The sequence below is a fragment of the Microcebus murinus genome, chromosome 12, assembly GCF_040939455.1.
Source record: "Microcebus murinus isolate Inina chromosome 12, M.murinus_Inina_mat1.0, whole genome shotgun sequence".
Classification (NCBI taxonomy): Eukaryota; Metazoa; Chordata; class Mammalia; order Primates; family Cheirogaleidae; genus Microcebus; species Microcebus murinus.
In genome coordinates this window covers 4,673,346-4,688,234 of record NC_134115.1, presented here as the reverse complement: position 1 = coordinate 4,688,234, position 14,889 = coordinate 4,673,346, and the positions used below count along the sequence as shown (strand labels likewise).

Below are 14,889 nucleotides of genomic sequence, written 5' to 3'. Positions count from 1 at the left end.
GGCTGTGGTCGTTGCTGAGAAGACGTCCGTTACTTGCTGGGGTCACGGAGGAGTGCAGCTTTATTTTTAACTGGGTGGTTTTTTTTTTTTTTTTTTTTTTGAGACAGAGTCTCGCTTTGCTGCCCAGGCTAGAGTGAGTGCCGTGGCGTCAGCCTAGCTCACAGCAACCTCAAACTCCTGGGCTCGAGTGATCCTTCTGCCTCAGCCTCCCGAGTAGCTGGGACTACAGGCATGCACCACTATGCCCGGCTAATTATATATATATATATATATCAGTTGGCCAATTAATTTCTTTCTATTTATAGTAGAGACGGGGTCTCGCTCTTGCTCAGGCTGGTTTTGAACTCCTGACCTTGAGCAATCCGCCCGCCTCGGCCTCCCAAGAGCTAGGATTACAGGCGTGAGCCACAGCGCCCGGCCAACTGGGTGGTTTTTATGGTAGACGTGAAAACTCATTCCACAGATAAGAAAAGATGGGCCTATAAGGTTAAAGGCTGAGCAGCTTTGGGACAAGTTCACACACAACACTGACAAGAGTCTTTGGAGAGACAGCTTTAATAATCAGAAGCAGGTATAGCAAAGTACTCAGCAGATCCATCCCAGCGTCCAGAACACTCAGTGTGGCACTAGGAGATTTGCATAACTGACCTGTTTGGCTTTTCTGCCTCACACAGCTCGGCGTCCCATCGCTGGAGCTGAGCGCGGACCGGGCATGCACTCAAGGGCAGACACCGCGGCGCCCGAACACAACAGGGCCCAGGGTTCTGAGGTCAGCGAAGAACACACAGACGTGACAGATGCCCTCCCAGCTGCCACCTCACAGTCACTCAGGGTTTAAGGCAAAGCATTTTTATGTGGAGTCTCTCCCTCTGTCCCGGTATGTGCCTTAGTTTGTGGCTAAATCTGAAGGCGGGAGAAGTGGCAGGTGGGCTTGGTTTCCGTCAGACAGAGCAGCACGCGCTGGTCTGGCTGTGCTCACCCTGCCTGCTGTCGGCGGGTGGAGGGGACTGCATAAAAGGTCACTGGGATCTTGTACGAGTGGCCCTTAAGGCATGACGACTTTCTGGAGAAGGAGCCTGTACCCGGTGCTGTCACCAGAGCTGCTACTGTAGGCTATTAGCCATCCTGCTTGCGCACTTCTGCCAGACATCTCATTTCTTAAAAAGTCCGGTTCCTGTCGCAGGCATGCGCAGCCCCCAGGAGGGTCTGTCAGGCGATGGCCCGATGGCTCGATGGCTGTGTCTAGAGCAGGCTGGGGTGAGATAGCTCGCTACCGTGTATGCCTGGTCCTCCAGGGTTGGCAGTGGCTGGTGGCATCAGGGTCTGGTCAGGAACTGCCTCTTGGTGGCTATGAGGTGTCCTTGCTACAGCTTTCCTGGAAGAACAACATGGTGTTGGGCCCTAGACAGAGCAGACGGACCTTTCTCGCTTTGCCTCCCGCTGTCCCCACAGACAAGCCCAGGCCGAGCCGTAACGGCTGAGCCTTTCCTGTTGGGCCTGACGGGCCGTGCACCGGGTGGTTTCCACACGGGCAGCAAGGCAAAGGCAGCCCATCTGCACGGCTGTGGGTCTTGTGTTCTCAGACAAGCGCTCAGGGCAGCCAGCCTGCCCGCCCCAGATGTGCTGAGAGGGAGGGGTTTTGGGGAGAGGGTGCTCTCACATGCTAACATAGGAGCCATCGATTGTAAATGCCCAGCCTGTGGCAGCCATGTCGCCCCCAGTGTTCCGAGGCTCTTGGTTTGAGCTGTTGCAGACCCCCATGCTGTGTGGCAGCGCATCCAATGCCCAGTCTCGCTTGGCCTTCTGGTGGCAGTCAAGAAGGCCGTGCTGGCAACTTGGGAACCTTGGCAGGACAGCCTCTGCCTCCGTGCAGGAGCCCTGCCTGGGGAGCCTCTGCCTGCCGCCTCGGTGCTGGGGCCTGGCCCCACCGGGCTCAGCTCAGGAAGCCATCTCCCCCTGCCCCAGCTACAGCTCCCTGCCAAGCATCGCCCCAGAGGGAGCCCACGTGTCTAAGGTTTCATGCTCAGTCAAAGCAGTGACTCACCGAGTGCTCTGTCCAGGGATGGGGTGGCCGTGGGGGCCCGTGTAACCAGACAGCAGGCCCTGTCCCTGCACCCCCACTCCCTCACTGTAGTCTTAAGGGCCAGGGTCAGGGCCCTGATCCCCTCCAGCCTCGGCAAGACTTGGGATTCCCCTGGGGCTGCAGGTTTCAAAAAGCAGAACTGCCATGGGGCCGAGAGGAAGTGAGTGGGGCCCGTGGCAGGAGAGGCCCCGAAAGATTGCCCGGAGGTGGCGGCTGCCCTGCTGACCTCCACCCCCCTGGGGCCTGGCTGCAGCCACATACCCACGCCTTCCTCCAGCTCTGCATCATCTGGTCGTGCTCCCCGACCACAGCCCTCCAAGCGGCAAGCTCTCTGCTCCACTTCTGGTGGGTTGCTTCTGGAAGGCAGGCAAGGCGAAGTGACTACTCTGCAGGCCTCCAGGGTACCCCAAACGCTGAGGCCACTGGCTGCCGTGGCGAGCCCCAGCTCTAGGCCCACTGACCTCTCCCAGGAGCCCAGCCCACTGGTGAGGCCCCTTCACTGGCTGAGCCACACTATGGTAAGGCTGCCAGCCCACTTGGGGGCCAGCGTGTGATCTGGGGTGTCAGGCCTCTCACCTTCCTCACCTGTGGCTGCTTCCAAGCAGCAGTTCCACAGTTGGTACCGGCAACAGCTGCCCTCTGACCTCGCATTGGCACCTTGTGTTCCTGCCTGGCAGAGGGGCTCACTACCATGCCGTGGGACATTGCAGAGACCCTGGGTCTGGGAGGGATGGGGCCCGTGGCTTCTTCCTTTTCCCTGGAGAGCAGAAGCTGGCTCTCACCAAGGCTGGTGGCATCTTGGGAAGCCAGCATGGCTGTGTTCTGGGGACATTATAGCACTGCCACTCGTTCCCCACAGCCTTCCCCATGTGCTCCATCCTGAACCCTGATTCCCGTCTCTGTGTGGCTGTCACAATGACACAGACCTCTCAGCCATGCTTTTTTTTTTTTGTAAACACGAGAACAAAGATACTTCTTCATACGATGCGTTCTTGTCACTGATTTCAGACACGTTCTAAGAATATGAGCCCTCTAGACACAAAGCAGGACTGATGTGCCGAACAGAATTAAGTAGACGCCCCAGTGGTCTGTGCGGGTGCTAGGCACCCACCCAGCCTGTGGCTAGCCCTCCCTGAAGGGAAGCAAGTGTTCTAGGACCAATCTTCTTTTTGTTTTTTGTTTTTGTTTAGAGCCAGTGTCTCTGTCACACAGGCTGGAGTGCAGTGGCACAATCATAGCTCACTGCAGCCCTGAATTCCTGGGCTCAAGTGATCCTCCTACCTCAGCTTCCTGAGTAGCTGAGACTACAGGCACCTGCCACCACACCCAGCTGATTTATTTGTCTACTTTTTGTTTTGGGGTTTTTTTTTAGTAGAGGTGGAGTCTTTATGTTTTCTAGGCTGGTCTCAAACTCCTGGCCTCAAGCAGCCCTCCCTCCACGGCCTCCCAGAGTGCTGGGATTACAAGTGTGAGCCACCGTGCCCAGCGTAGGGGCAATTCCTAACTCCAAAGGGGTCTGCCTCTGATTCTGACAACACATGGGGGTGTGGGGGGGGCACATTAGTAGAGAATCATCTTTTCTAAACACATCCTGCTGCAGCACTACCTACACCTTCAAAACCACGCTGTGGGGAGGGGATGAGGAAATACTGAACGGTCTGAACCGTAATTATGCCTTTTAACTCCTGCCTCTTTTGTGTGAGTGTCCTTACAGTCATTCAGGCATTCAGTTGCCCATGTTGAAAGTCAGGTCCCACTCTTTCCTGGCTTCTGAGCTGTGTGACGTCAAGCAAGTCACTTAACCTTTCTGGGCTTCTGTTTCACCATCTAGGAAGTGGGGATAGCAGCAGCACCTACATCTCATAAGATAAGTGAATTAGATGAGGCAAAACATCAATGGGCTTCCGACTGCCCAGGGCCTGCTGCTTCTCTTCTAGTGACTACATGGCAGACAGCACAGTCCCCCTAGTTCCTGGGAAGGATTTCACAATTTGTAAGTCACCTTTTATCCTGACAGCAACCTGTGGGTCAGAACAGGCAGGGCACTTCACAGAAATGAGAACTGAAGCTCAGGTAGGAGTGAATGTTTGCAACTACTCTTCTCCCTCCTACACCTCCACTAACATGAGAATAAGGGGATCCTTTTAACCACTTCGGTACGAGTGTCGACCATAGTCTGCAGCCATAGATGGGCGCGCGCAGCCTGGTGTCGCCTATAGTTGATGGCCACAGATGAACCCGTACAGCGACTTTAGCCAACAGCCGCTGATACGACTTTTCTAATTTTTCATTTATCAAAATAGAATCGTGAACATTTAAACATAATGTCATGAAAACATACATGTATATGTCACCTATTCTGATTTACATGACAAGTAAAGCTGCCTGTAAAGTGAAACAAGCTGTCAATGCTTTAAAGCTGTCCTCATCACACAAGAGCGAAACAGAGTCGTCGTCAATGCACAGCACAGACTATCTGGACTTTGAGTGCCAGCTGTGGGCAAGGTGTCGCAGCCTTTGAGCACCATACTAAAGTGGTTAAAAATATATATACATAAGCCTGAAAAGACAGACCAGGAGAAGAAACAGCAAGAACCTGACGTTGGAAAACAGAGACAAGCATACTGACTCAGCAGACGCAAGAAGGCTGAGTCCAGGGCTGGCACTGGGAAAACCAAGGAACAACCCACAGAAAGGCCCGGCAGTTTGGGCACTGTGCTGAGATGCACCTTGCCTCCCAGGCTGGTGATCGCCTGGTAGCCCAGCCGAGGACTACCCTCTTATGCTCCAGAAGAAAACTGACTGTTTGGGAGAGCACAGGACAAAGGACTGCCAGGGAGTCCATGCGGCGCAGTCAGGTTCACTGCTGGGTCCATGCTGGAGGGCAAGGCCCTGCCAGGCATGTGGGCTGCAGCTGGTGAGATTTGCTCCACTCCAGGCCTCACCCAGCCCTGCTGAGTGGGAATCTGCATTTTAGCAAGACCGCAGGGCACTGTACCACTTTACAGTGCTCGGCTAGAGCAGCTCCCCTGGCCTCAGTGTGCCCAGGAATCCTTGCAGGGAGGGGAGGGCCAGACACTTTGCATTTCTGGTGCGCTCAGCTGCCACACCTTGGGGAGAGGCCTAGAGCCCAGGGATCTGTGTGCCCCTCTCTCAGATGCACACAGACACCCAAAGGCCACAAGACAGCTAAAGGAGACAACCGGCAGAAAGAAGGCAAAACAGAAGAGGGTGCCTTGGAGAAAGCAGAAAACTGGGAAATCATCAGTATTCTCAGAGCAAAGAAAAGACATGCGTTCATGGAACAACAGAATACAATTTAAAAAAACCCCAAAAGCTCTTGGAGATAAAAATGTGATAGTAGAAATGAAAACACTCAGTAATTATTAAGGCTTGGAGGATAAAGTTGAGGAAAACTAACAAGAAGATGAGGGGAAAAGATGATACAAGAAATGGAAAATTCTAGTATCAGTTTAATAGCCCCACTTCTTAGAAAATATTTATTCCAGAAAGGATAAAGTGGAAAATACTGAATATTTTCAAAAAAGTCCCAGAATTGAAGGGCAAGGCCTTCCACATGTAGCAGGCCTGGCTGAGGCATGAAAAGGCCAAGAAAGATGACATGAGATTTCAGTGCTCAAAACACAGGAGGGCCTGTAGGCTTTCGGAGGAGACCTGGCCCCAGGCACCGGAAGCGCGGGGCAGCGCCTCCCCACTGCGGCGCCATCCGCAGCCAGAATGGCAGACCGCCGAGCACCACGCCAGCGCGAAGACAGGAGACACAAGCCCTCCAGACGCTCCCCACGCACCCTTGGTGAGGCGTGCGGCAGACCCGCTCCACCGCAACACGGAGGAGCAAATGGAGAGGAACACTGCAGCACCAGGTAAGGGCGGCCCAGGGCAGCGGTGGCCCTGCGGCCAGAGGGCTCTGCGGGAGGCTGAGAGGACACTGGTGTCTGCATTGATGGGCGACTGCGCCTGTAGGCTTTCGGAGGAGACCTGGCCCCAGGCACCGGAAGCGCGGGGCAGCGCCTCCCCACACAGACCTGGCGGCCCAGCCGTCCTGCTGACGCGAACACGACTCCCCACACCGGGAAGACGGGAGACAGGCAGCGAGCGTGTGCGGAGGCAGAGTGAAAAGCTAAACCCTCATCTTCCTCAGTGGAAAGCCAATGGGTAATCAATCCCCAAACCCAACGGCCACCGAGCAGGAGCAAGCTTTCAGAGCACTTCTCACTATGCCTGCCCTCGCCGGCGGTGAAAGGTCACCTAGAAAGGGCCGCGGTGGGCGTGAGGATCGCTTACCAGGTCTCATCACAGCGACCTGCACCTTTGAGGTCTCGTTCCCTGCGGAGGAGAAGACGGAGCAGCGATACTCGGTGCTCTCCCGGATGGCGTCCCGCAGCCAGCTGAGCACGTGGGCCTTGCCGTTGAGCAGCGTGTGGGTCTGCACGGGGACACAGGTCTCCAGGGCTCGCCCATTCTTCTCCCAGACAAAGCGGACGTCCGCAGGACCTGGGGGCACACAGACCATCTCCACCTCCACGTCCCTCAGTCCCCAGGAGACCCACAGAAGCTGCCCTGGCAGAGGGTCACCCCGGTGAGGGGCCCTCTTTTGTCCCAGCTGGGCCTGGAGTGGTGACAAGTCCCTGGGCCTCCCTTGGAGGAGACTCGGCCCGCGCCCCACGCGCCCAGGCAGGCCCGCCGGCCCCTTGGCTCTCCGGCAGCATGGTGCCACTGCCTGTCCTACAGCCTTGCAATCGCGTCCTGTCCCACCCTGGTGCTGCGGCCACATGGAGGACAAGCCCCACAGGCTCTGTGGTCACCAGGGCCATAGCTGCTCTCTCTCTGGCGCCAAGAGGCCCAGACCTCGGCCAGCATGTGTGGAAGGGCCACGCCGCGGGGCGGGGACCTTGGGGCAGGCGTAGAGGAGAGCAGAGTGCTGCTGGAGCACTGGGGTCCTGGCTGGGGCCACCAAGCCCAGCACACCCACCTGGGCTTCATGCCTCGCTCACACAGACTCGGAGCCCCACAGCTGTGGCTGCTTCCCCAAACCTCTGTTGTCTTCAAACTCAGGGCCTTTTAATTACTATTGAAAACTAAAGCTGGGGGCCAACTACGTCACACACTCTCTGTGTATCTGACCTTCCAGGCTGGACCGTGGCTGGCTTCTGCCTGTCTGAAGGACAGAGACCAGGAGAGAAGGTGGGGCAGGGACAGCAAGCCTCAAGGAGAACAGGCTGTGTGGCACACCCTGAGGGCCACCCAGACTGGTATCCCGCTCCAGGGCAGGCAGGGTGGGGACCCTGAGCCAGGTGTGGTCAGCAGGTCCCCTCCCCAGTCAGGACCGCCTTCCTGGGCTGTGAAGTCTCCTGGGGCTGTGCAGCTCCCGTTCACGGCAGGGAGGCGCAGGCCAGGCAGCTCGCTGTGGGCTGTGGGAGGCCTGCTGAGCTCCTGCCTAGGAGTGAGCAGGCCCCAGGGGGTGGGGATGGGATAACAGGTGCCCCTGTCCCTGTGGCTCCTGGTCTCAGTGTGGCTGGGGCCAGGCCACGTGTGTATTGTGTGTGTAGACATAGTCATGTGCTTGCACAGAGAAAAGATCTTAAAATAGCCAAGATACTGCTAGTGCAGTGGTGGCTACCTCCAGATAGATACCTAAAGCTGGGGTTAAATTTTTTCTTTATACTTTCCTGGAGTTTCGCAAATCACTACAGCAAACAAGTACTGCTTTTATAATAATGAAAAGGGCTATTTTGAAAGAAACATGCCATTAGCTCTGAAGTGAATTCTGAAAGTTTCCAAATGTGTTTTGCAGGGCTTGTCCATCTGGCCCCAGCCTAGGGGACAAGCCCTTGTGGGCGGGTTTAGTTTTTTTGTGCAGAATTGTTTTTTATACTATCACTCTATATTTGTTTTTCCTAAAGTGTTTTGAACTCCAGCCACAGACACCTTGATCGATCTATGTACAAACACATGTAATGCAGCTCTCCCACACATCTACGTGCACTCAGAGGCCCGTAGCTGGGGACATGCATTTCCTCCCGTGCCTCTGCACGGCCTTCATGACACGGCAGTGCAAGGCCATTCCCCAGCTGACGGGCACCCGGGCAGACTCGCATTTGAAGAACCTGTTCTCCTAAGCTGTTATGATCAAGTAACGGGAAACTCTTCTCTGAACAGACACTGAAGTCAGTTCTGAAAAAGCCCTGTCCCCCTCACCCGCTACACTGCCCAACGGAGACCTGTGCCAAGACCCGGCGCTGGAGCTGGGAGAGGGTCACAGGAGCTTCTGGAAGGTCGTCATGACCAAGCCCCCGGGGTTGGGGAATCTGGGTGGTCTGAGCTGGAGCAAACTCATCCCCAAGGCCCCATGGGCAGGGACCGTCCCCTGCACTCCTGGGGCGTGAGCATGAACAGGCCTGGACAAGGCCGGCGTGCGGCCATCCTCAGCAGCAGTTAAGTGTCATTCAAATATTAGTGTGTACTTCCGGCATGATAAGACATTAAAGTGTTAAAGTACTTACATTCCATTTATCCTTTCTTAAACTATCCAACTCTTTCTGAAGGCAGAGGAGCGTAAAGAGAGGGAAAGTGAGAGTTAAAGTCCGTCCACAGGGCTACCCACCAGCACTGCCCTCAGTGGGGACGGGCGGTGGCGCCAGCCCAGGCTGCCAGGCTGCTCTCTCCCAGCCCCCAGGGCCTCCAAAAGCACCACTCCATCCTCCCTGGGCCAAAGCCCCACGTCCTCCCACTGCCATTCGTCCACCCTCTCGGAGGGCGGCCAGGCAGGGCTGCTCCCCCCAGCACCCCACAGGCCTCTGTGGGCTGGGGACCTGCAGTGGCTGAGTAGCTGCCAACCTGGATGTGCCATACTTTTCCCGTCATCGAGTCAGTGGATACTGATCCTCGTCTCATGCTCAAAGCGGGAGACTGTCTTGGCCCGGAAGGGTCTGCGGTAGAGACCCCCAGGACAGACACCAGCCCCTGACCTGCCTGTCCCCATGCCCTCAATACGACAGGGCCGGCTGACCACCCCCTGCACAGCTCTACTCAGGAGACGTGGGCGGCCCCCGCAGCCTGGGCTCCAGCACCTGGTTCTGCCAGTGGCTGCCCTCTGACCCCGGTGGGTTAATGAGCCCTGACTTCTAACGTCGGAGTTAAAACACAAAGGGCCATCCCAAATCAGCACAGCCAGTGCTACCCAAAGTATGGAGGAGCCGTTATTAGCTTTGAAAATGACCCAGGCCTCAACTTGCCACAGAAGATAGTCCTAGCAGAAAGGAAGGTGGGGTACACAGGGTAGAGAAAGACCCCACTTTTGTTAAAAGATGATACAGATCTATTTCTGTGCATGCGTGTGTGATTCTACATGTGCTCAGCTTGCATAGCCGTGTATATCCGTGCACGTCACCATGCATCTCCATCGATGCGTGTCTGTGTATGCCAAATGCACTGTGAGTGGCTATGTGCGGGTGGTGGGGTTTTGTGTCGCCTGCCAGTTATTCCAACTGATCCCCCAGGAGCTCGGGTTCATTACGCAGAGGAGCAGCACGTGACCACATGCTAACTCCATCTCTCCTGCTTCGGACTCCTTTCCTCTCGTCAGTATGAATGTGCCCCCACTTAATGACGGGGTCATATCCCAATAAGCCCACTATTAAATTGAAAATGTCCTAAGTCTAAAATGCATTTAATACACCTACCTACCAAACCTCACAGCTTACCCAGCCTACCTTAAATGTGCTCAGGACATTCAGATTAGCCTATAGCTGGGCAACATCAACTAACACAAAGCCTGTTTTGTAAGCAAGCGTTGTATAGCTTATGTCATTGAGCAAATACTGTGCTGAAAGTGAAGAATGGTTGCCAGGGGACCTGAAGGATGGTTTCGACTGAATGCACGTGGCTTTCCCAGCACTGTCAGGAGGGGACCATCTGTTTCCCTAACTCTCCATAACGCAAATGGTTACCTTTCAAATGAAAGGCAGCAAGCAGTTTGCGGAATCAGTCTAGATTCCAGAACATCCCTCCCATGCTCAGGCCCTGTAAATGGAAGTCCAATGTGCAATGTGCTTTTAGACAGAAAATACCTGCACGCCCAGTCCTACAGGGGAAATCAGGAGGCGAGAGCGAACAGTGGGCCTTAGAGTCACCGGGGCCCGAGGACAGCCCTGGCCATCAGCCAGTGAGTGACACTCCTGGGGCGTTTTATCCATAACAGCATCCACTGTGAGATGGTTTAGCAAACCCTGCCCGCTGTGTCACGGGCCTGGGACCCTCGGACTTGGCAGAGGAATGACTGGGAAAGGGAGACACTTGCAGCCAAAGAGGCAGAAAACCGGCACTTCTGTGCAATTGAAAATAAACTCAGTTTTTAGTTCCATCACCTTCAGGGACCCAGGGGAAGGGCTGGCCAGACGTGCTGCCGTCTGAAACAACGCAGCTGAACACCGACTGCGCCCAGCATTGGCTGGGCGAGTTTAGAAGGGAAAAGGGCAACACATGCCTTAGTTTGGACTGGTCTGGGGCCTCGGTCACAGCACGCTGTGGCAGGAGGGCCCTCCTGGGGCCGGACCCAGGACCTTTGCAGGGTTCCGGGCCACAGGAAGAAGGGACAGCTCGTTTGCTTTCTCCCTTGACAGCAGGTGCCCACAAGGAAGAGACGGCTAGCTGGGTGCAGACTGCAAACCTGCTCGGCCAAGGGGCGGTGGGGTTGGGGTCCCAGCAGGCCATCCCGGTGCTGTGTGCTGCCCAGGCGATAGTAAGTGGATACTTCTGCAGGGCCAGCGGATGGGGCCATAGCCAGAGAGAGCCTGGGAGAGGGGCTGCTGGGCACCAGGCCCTCTGCCTCCCCCCACCAGCCACCTCCAGCACGACCTTCCCGCTCACCTGCTGGGGGGGGGGTTGTGCGTGTGTAGTGTGGGGTACATGGAGTATGTGTGGTGCGTGTGCTGCCAGTGTCTGGTGTGTGGGGTGCAGCCCAGGCCATCGCAGCTAACAGCACAGTGAAATACCATGTGATGAGAGGACCTGGCGAAGGAAATGACGTAAAGCTTAGACAGCAAACGAGACGCAGGGCTGCACAGCACAGTGCTCCTGCGCCACAGCTGTGGACGCACTGAAGGCTGTTGTCCCTCACATGCAGGTGCACAAGGCGGGGCAGGTGGCCACTCGGAGACACTCCAGGTCCCACTGGTGTGCTTGGTCCCCCAGGACTCAGGAGCAGCTGGCAAGTGGCTCCCATGGGCAGTGTCCGGCCGTGGAGGCCCTGAGGACCTCACGTCTCTGAGCTCAGGGGGCCATGGGGGCCTGGTCCACGGCCAGCCTTGCCCTCCCAGATGCCATGCTTAGAGGACACACTAGCCACCTGAAGCTGCCACCCTGTGTCTCACCTGGGTGCTGCAGAAGGGATGTTCCCACTGTGACCTCCCCACCCTGGCTGTTGTAACTTCCTCTCTCAGGACCTTGCTGCCCCCACCCCAAGGACAAGGCTAACCTGTGCCAAGGGCAATCAGTGATCTTCCCATCTCATCCTCCATCGCCCTGAGGAGGGACCCACTGTGACAATTCCACTTCCCAGAGGCGAACACTGAGCAGAGCAGGGACCAAGTCTGTCAAGGGCTGGTGGGGCACAGGTGGCCCATCTCCCGCCCCAGCTGCTGGCTGGGCCCACAGGCACGACCCTGTCCCCCCTTGAATGGGCAGTGAGGCGCGTGCTCTGGGCACACAGGTGGGCTGGGCCTCAAGCTCTCTGCAACGCCCCACGGAACACCAGCCTCCCCTCCTGCTGGGATGGGAAGCAGCTTGCCGCCAGCCTGCTCGGCCACCTCTGCTCTGTCCACCTCCCACCTCCACTGCACGTGCTGCTAGGCCCTCGGCCTAGAGTCTGTCCCCTGGCCGCTCCTCCCTCTGCAAACACCACGGGGTATGTCCCCTATGTGGACCTACTGGACCTCTGAGGAAGGGCCATGGCCTCAGAGGGGCTCTAACTCTCCGAATAGCTGAGCACATGAGGTCACCTGCTGACTCCTAGCTAGGAGCACATCGGGGCAGGTGGAAAGTCTCCCAGGTAACAGGCTGGCCCCGGGGAAACTGGGTAGGGCAGGCCCAGCCCCCAATCTCCCCTCTCTGGACGCTGAGACGCTCCCCGAGACACAGGGGGACCCAGCAGAGCTGTGCATGGCACAGGGGATGCCACACATGTCCTCTCTTTAAGTCTCATATTCTATAAATACTTTGCTGGGCCTTTAATTAGATAGCCCCAAACCACTGTAACCACCATGAGAACAGCATTCTAGGAAATAGAAAACCCAGGTCGAGGTTCTAGACCAGCCCTGCCCTGGGAGGCTCGGGCCCCGCCTGTGCCTGCAGTGAGTCGCAGTGCAGTCCCCAACCTGGGCCTTCACCTGGAACGGCTCATCTACTCCTTTGTCGGGGGATGGTCCCCAAGGCAGCTGAACACAGAAGAGGGCATCCACTTTACCAGAAAAGTCTCCGGGGCTCTAAGCCACAGGGCGGCTTCTGCCGCAGAAAGCACCATCTGCAGACCCTGACCAACCGTAGAGCCAAATGCAGAACCGCAGCCCCTCTGAGTCCAGGACGTAGCTGTGCTGCCCCGGCCTTGGCCCAAGCCGCCCCTTCCTCTAAGCAGGTCCTTCCAGGAGGGCTCACAGCCTTTCCAGGTTGTGGCCTCAATGGGACGGAACAGGAAAGGAAGGGTCCAGATGGGGCTGAACACTTCTGGAGAGAAAGTAATGCCCAGGTGAGAAGAAGGGCAGAGGGGCCTGGCGCTCAGTCTACCCCACCCTGCCCACCCTGAGCTTGTGCAGAACTGCACTTGCTGCCATGGGCCTCGGGCCCATGGAGTGTGACAGACTCCTGGCCTGCCTGCCGCAAGGCCAGCAGCTGGCAGAGCGGCAGCATTCAGGCGTGTGCATGGCCACAGCGACCCAGCTCCTACAGAAGAGCTGAGGTTAGTTCCACGGCACTCCGGGGTCATGGGCGGCTCCTCCTGTCCACTGCCTGCATCCCCTGCCAGACACGTTGGATCCACAATGGATGCAGACCATCCCGAGGCGCTCGGGGCTTAACAGGAAATGGGCAACAGCGTAGGACTCTTTGGAGCTTCTGGTAGTTTGATTAGAGGAGCTGGCTTTGCTTCCCCCACCCCGCCCCCGTGGTTCCCTCCTACCCCCGGCAGGCTGCAGTGTGCACTCCCCTTCTCTCCGTGTCTCCTGATCATCATGGTGACCACACATGGACACCAAGACCACGGGAGCTGCCTGGGGACGGGGAGGCTCCTGAAGCGCCCTACTGGCCTCCACCAGCTTCCGCAAAAGCAGACACCACTGAATACTTTCCAGTCCAGGGCAGACGCCCCCGTGTCCCGGGGAGTGACCTAGACTCTCAATCTTTTCTGCTTTTAATCATCATGAAATAAGTCATTAAAACAACTATTGTTCTGAAGCTCTGAAGTTAATTCTTTTCTTTTTAGACACAGGGTCTCCCTCTGTCGCCCGGCTGGAGTGCAGATCACAGCTCTCTGCAGACTCCAACTCCTGGGCTCAAGTGATCCTCCTGGCTCAGCCTCCCAAAATGCTGGGACTATATGAGCCATCACACCCAGCCTGAAGTTAATCTTTTTTTTTTTTTTTTTTTTTTTTGAGACAGAGTCTCACTTTGTTGCCCAGGCTAGAGTGAGTGCCGTGGCGTCAGCCTAGCTCACAGCAACCTCAAACTCCTGGGCTCAAGCAATCCTCCTGCCTCAGCCTCCAGAGTAACGGACTACAGGCATGCGCCATCATGCCCGGCTAATTTTTTCTATATATATTAGTTGGACAATTAATTTCTTTCTATTTATAGTAGAGATGGGGTCTCGCTCTTGCTCAGGTTGGTTTCGAACTCCTGACCTCCAGCGATCCGCCCACCTCGGCCTCCCAGAGTACTAGGATTACAGGCGTGAGCCACCGCACCTGTCCTGAAGTTAATCTTTAAAGAATTTCCAAATGCCACATAGATCACCCTCCAGATTGCTAGCAGAAACAGAAGCAATCCTGAATGCCATGGGTTGGCAAATGGGCCTCTGGGCCAAACCTGGCCCATCAATTTTTGTAAGTAAGGTTTATTGGCACATGGCCCCACCCACTCATTACAGACCATCCACAGCTGCTTTTACAGCACAAGAGTAGAGCTGAGTAGGTGTGACAGAGAGCCCATAGCCCACAAGGCCCAGAACACTTGACATGGGGCTCTGCACCTACAAGGTTGGCTGAGCCCTGCTGTATACTGGGAATAATAGCTCATGCTGTTTATGGTCTCCCTCAGGAGATTGAATAAGGAACGGTGAAAGAATGAGATGGCTCGACCCAGGGACACAGCCAGGACAGCTGTGCATGGTAAAGGCAGAGAGAAAAGACCGGGTGTCTGTGGAGGAGGCCCTGCCCTGCCCTGCCCCACCCCCACCCCGCCAGCCTCTGGAGGCAAGAGATGACCGGGCACAGGGACTCACCTGTGGCCTGGCAGAAGAGGTGGAAGGTCCCCAGCACATGCACCTGCTGTGCCTGGTCACTCAGGAAGGGCGGCAGCAAGGAGACCCGCGAGCTGCTGTCGGGCCCCGAGGCCGGCCAGAGGCTCCTCCGGGGAGAGGAGGGCGCGTCGGGGCCCAGACAGGACAGGGAGGAGGAGCCGGGAGAGAAGGGCTTGGGAGATGAGGCTGTGAGACAGAGGACAGAAAAGAGAGGGGCTGAGGAGGGAGCCCAGGAGCAAGTCACAGGGGAGGGGGCAAACCAGCAGGGACAGACACGGAC

The 14,889-nt window shown here is 56.5% G+C and overlaps 1 protein-coding gene across 3 annotated transcripts in view; it reads right to left on the bottom strand.

Annotated features, from left to right (window-relative positions):
- Positions 1–420: 420 nt before the first annotated feature.
- SEMA4D (semaphorin 4D) overlaps positions 421–14,889 on the bottom strand; it is a 118,015-nt gene continuing 103,546 nt past the window's right edge. The window contains exons 16-19 of one of the 3 annotated variants that reach the window (XR_012922048.1): positions 14,592–14,795; positions 6,389–6,598; positions 2,045–2,439; positions 421–1,375 (exon numbers count right to left, since the gene is read on the bottom strand). Coding sequence is in view for 2 of the 3 variants with exons in the window: in XM_076008467.1 (XP_075864582.1) it covers positions 2,210–2,439; positions 6,389–6,598; positions 14,592–14,795 (644 nt within the window). In the remaining variant the exon portion in view is untranslated. Of the gene's footprint in view, positions 2,440–6,388; positions 6,599–14,591; positions 14,796–14,889 lie in introns of all 3 variants that reach the window. The other 2 variants (XM_076008468.1, XM_076008467.1) reach the window with 2 other exon arrangements.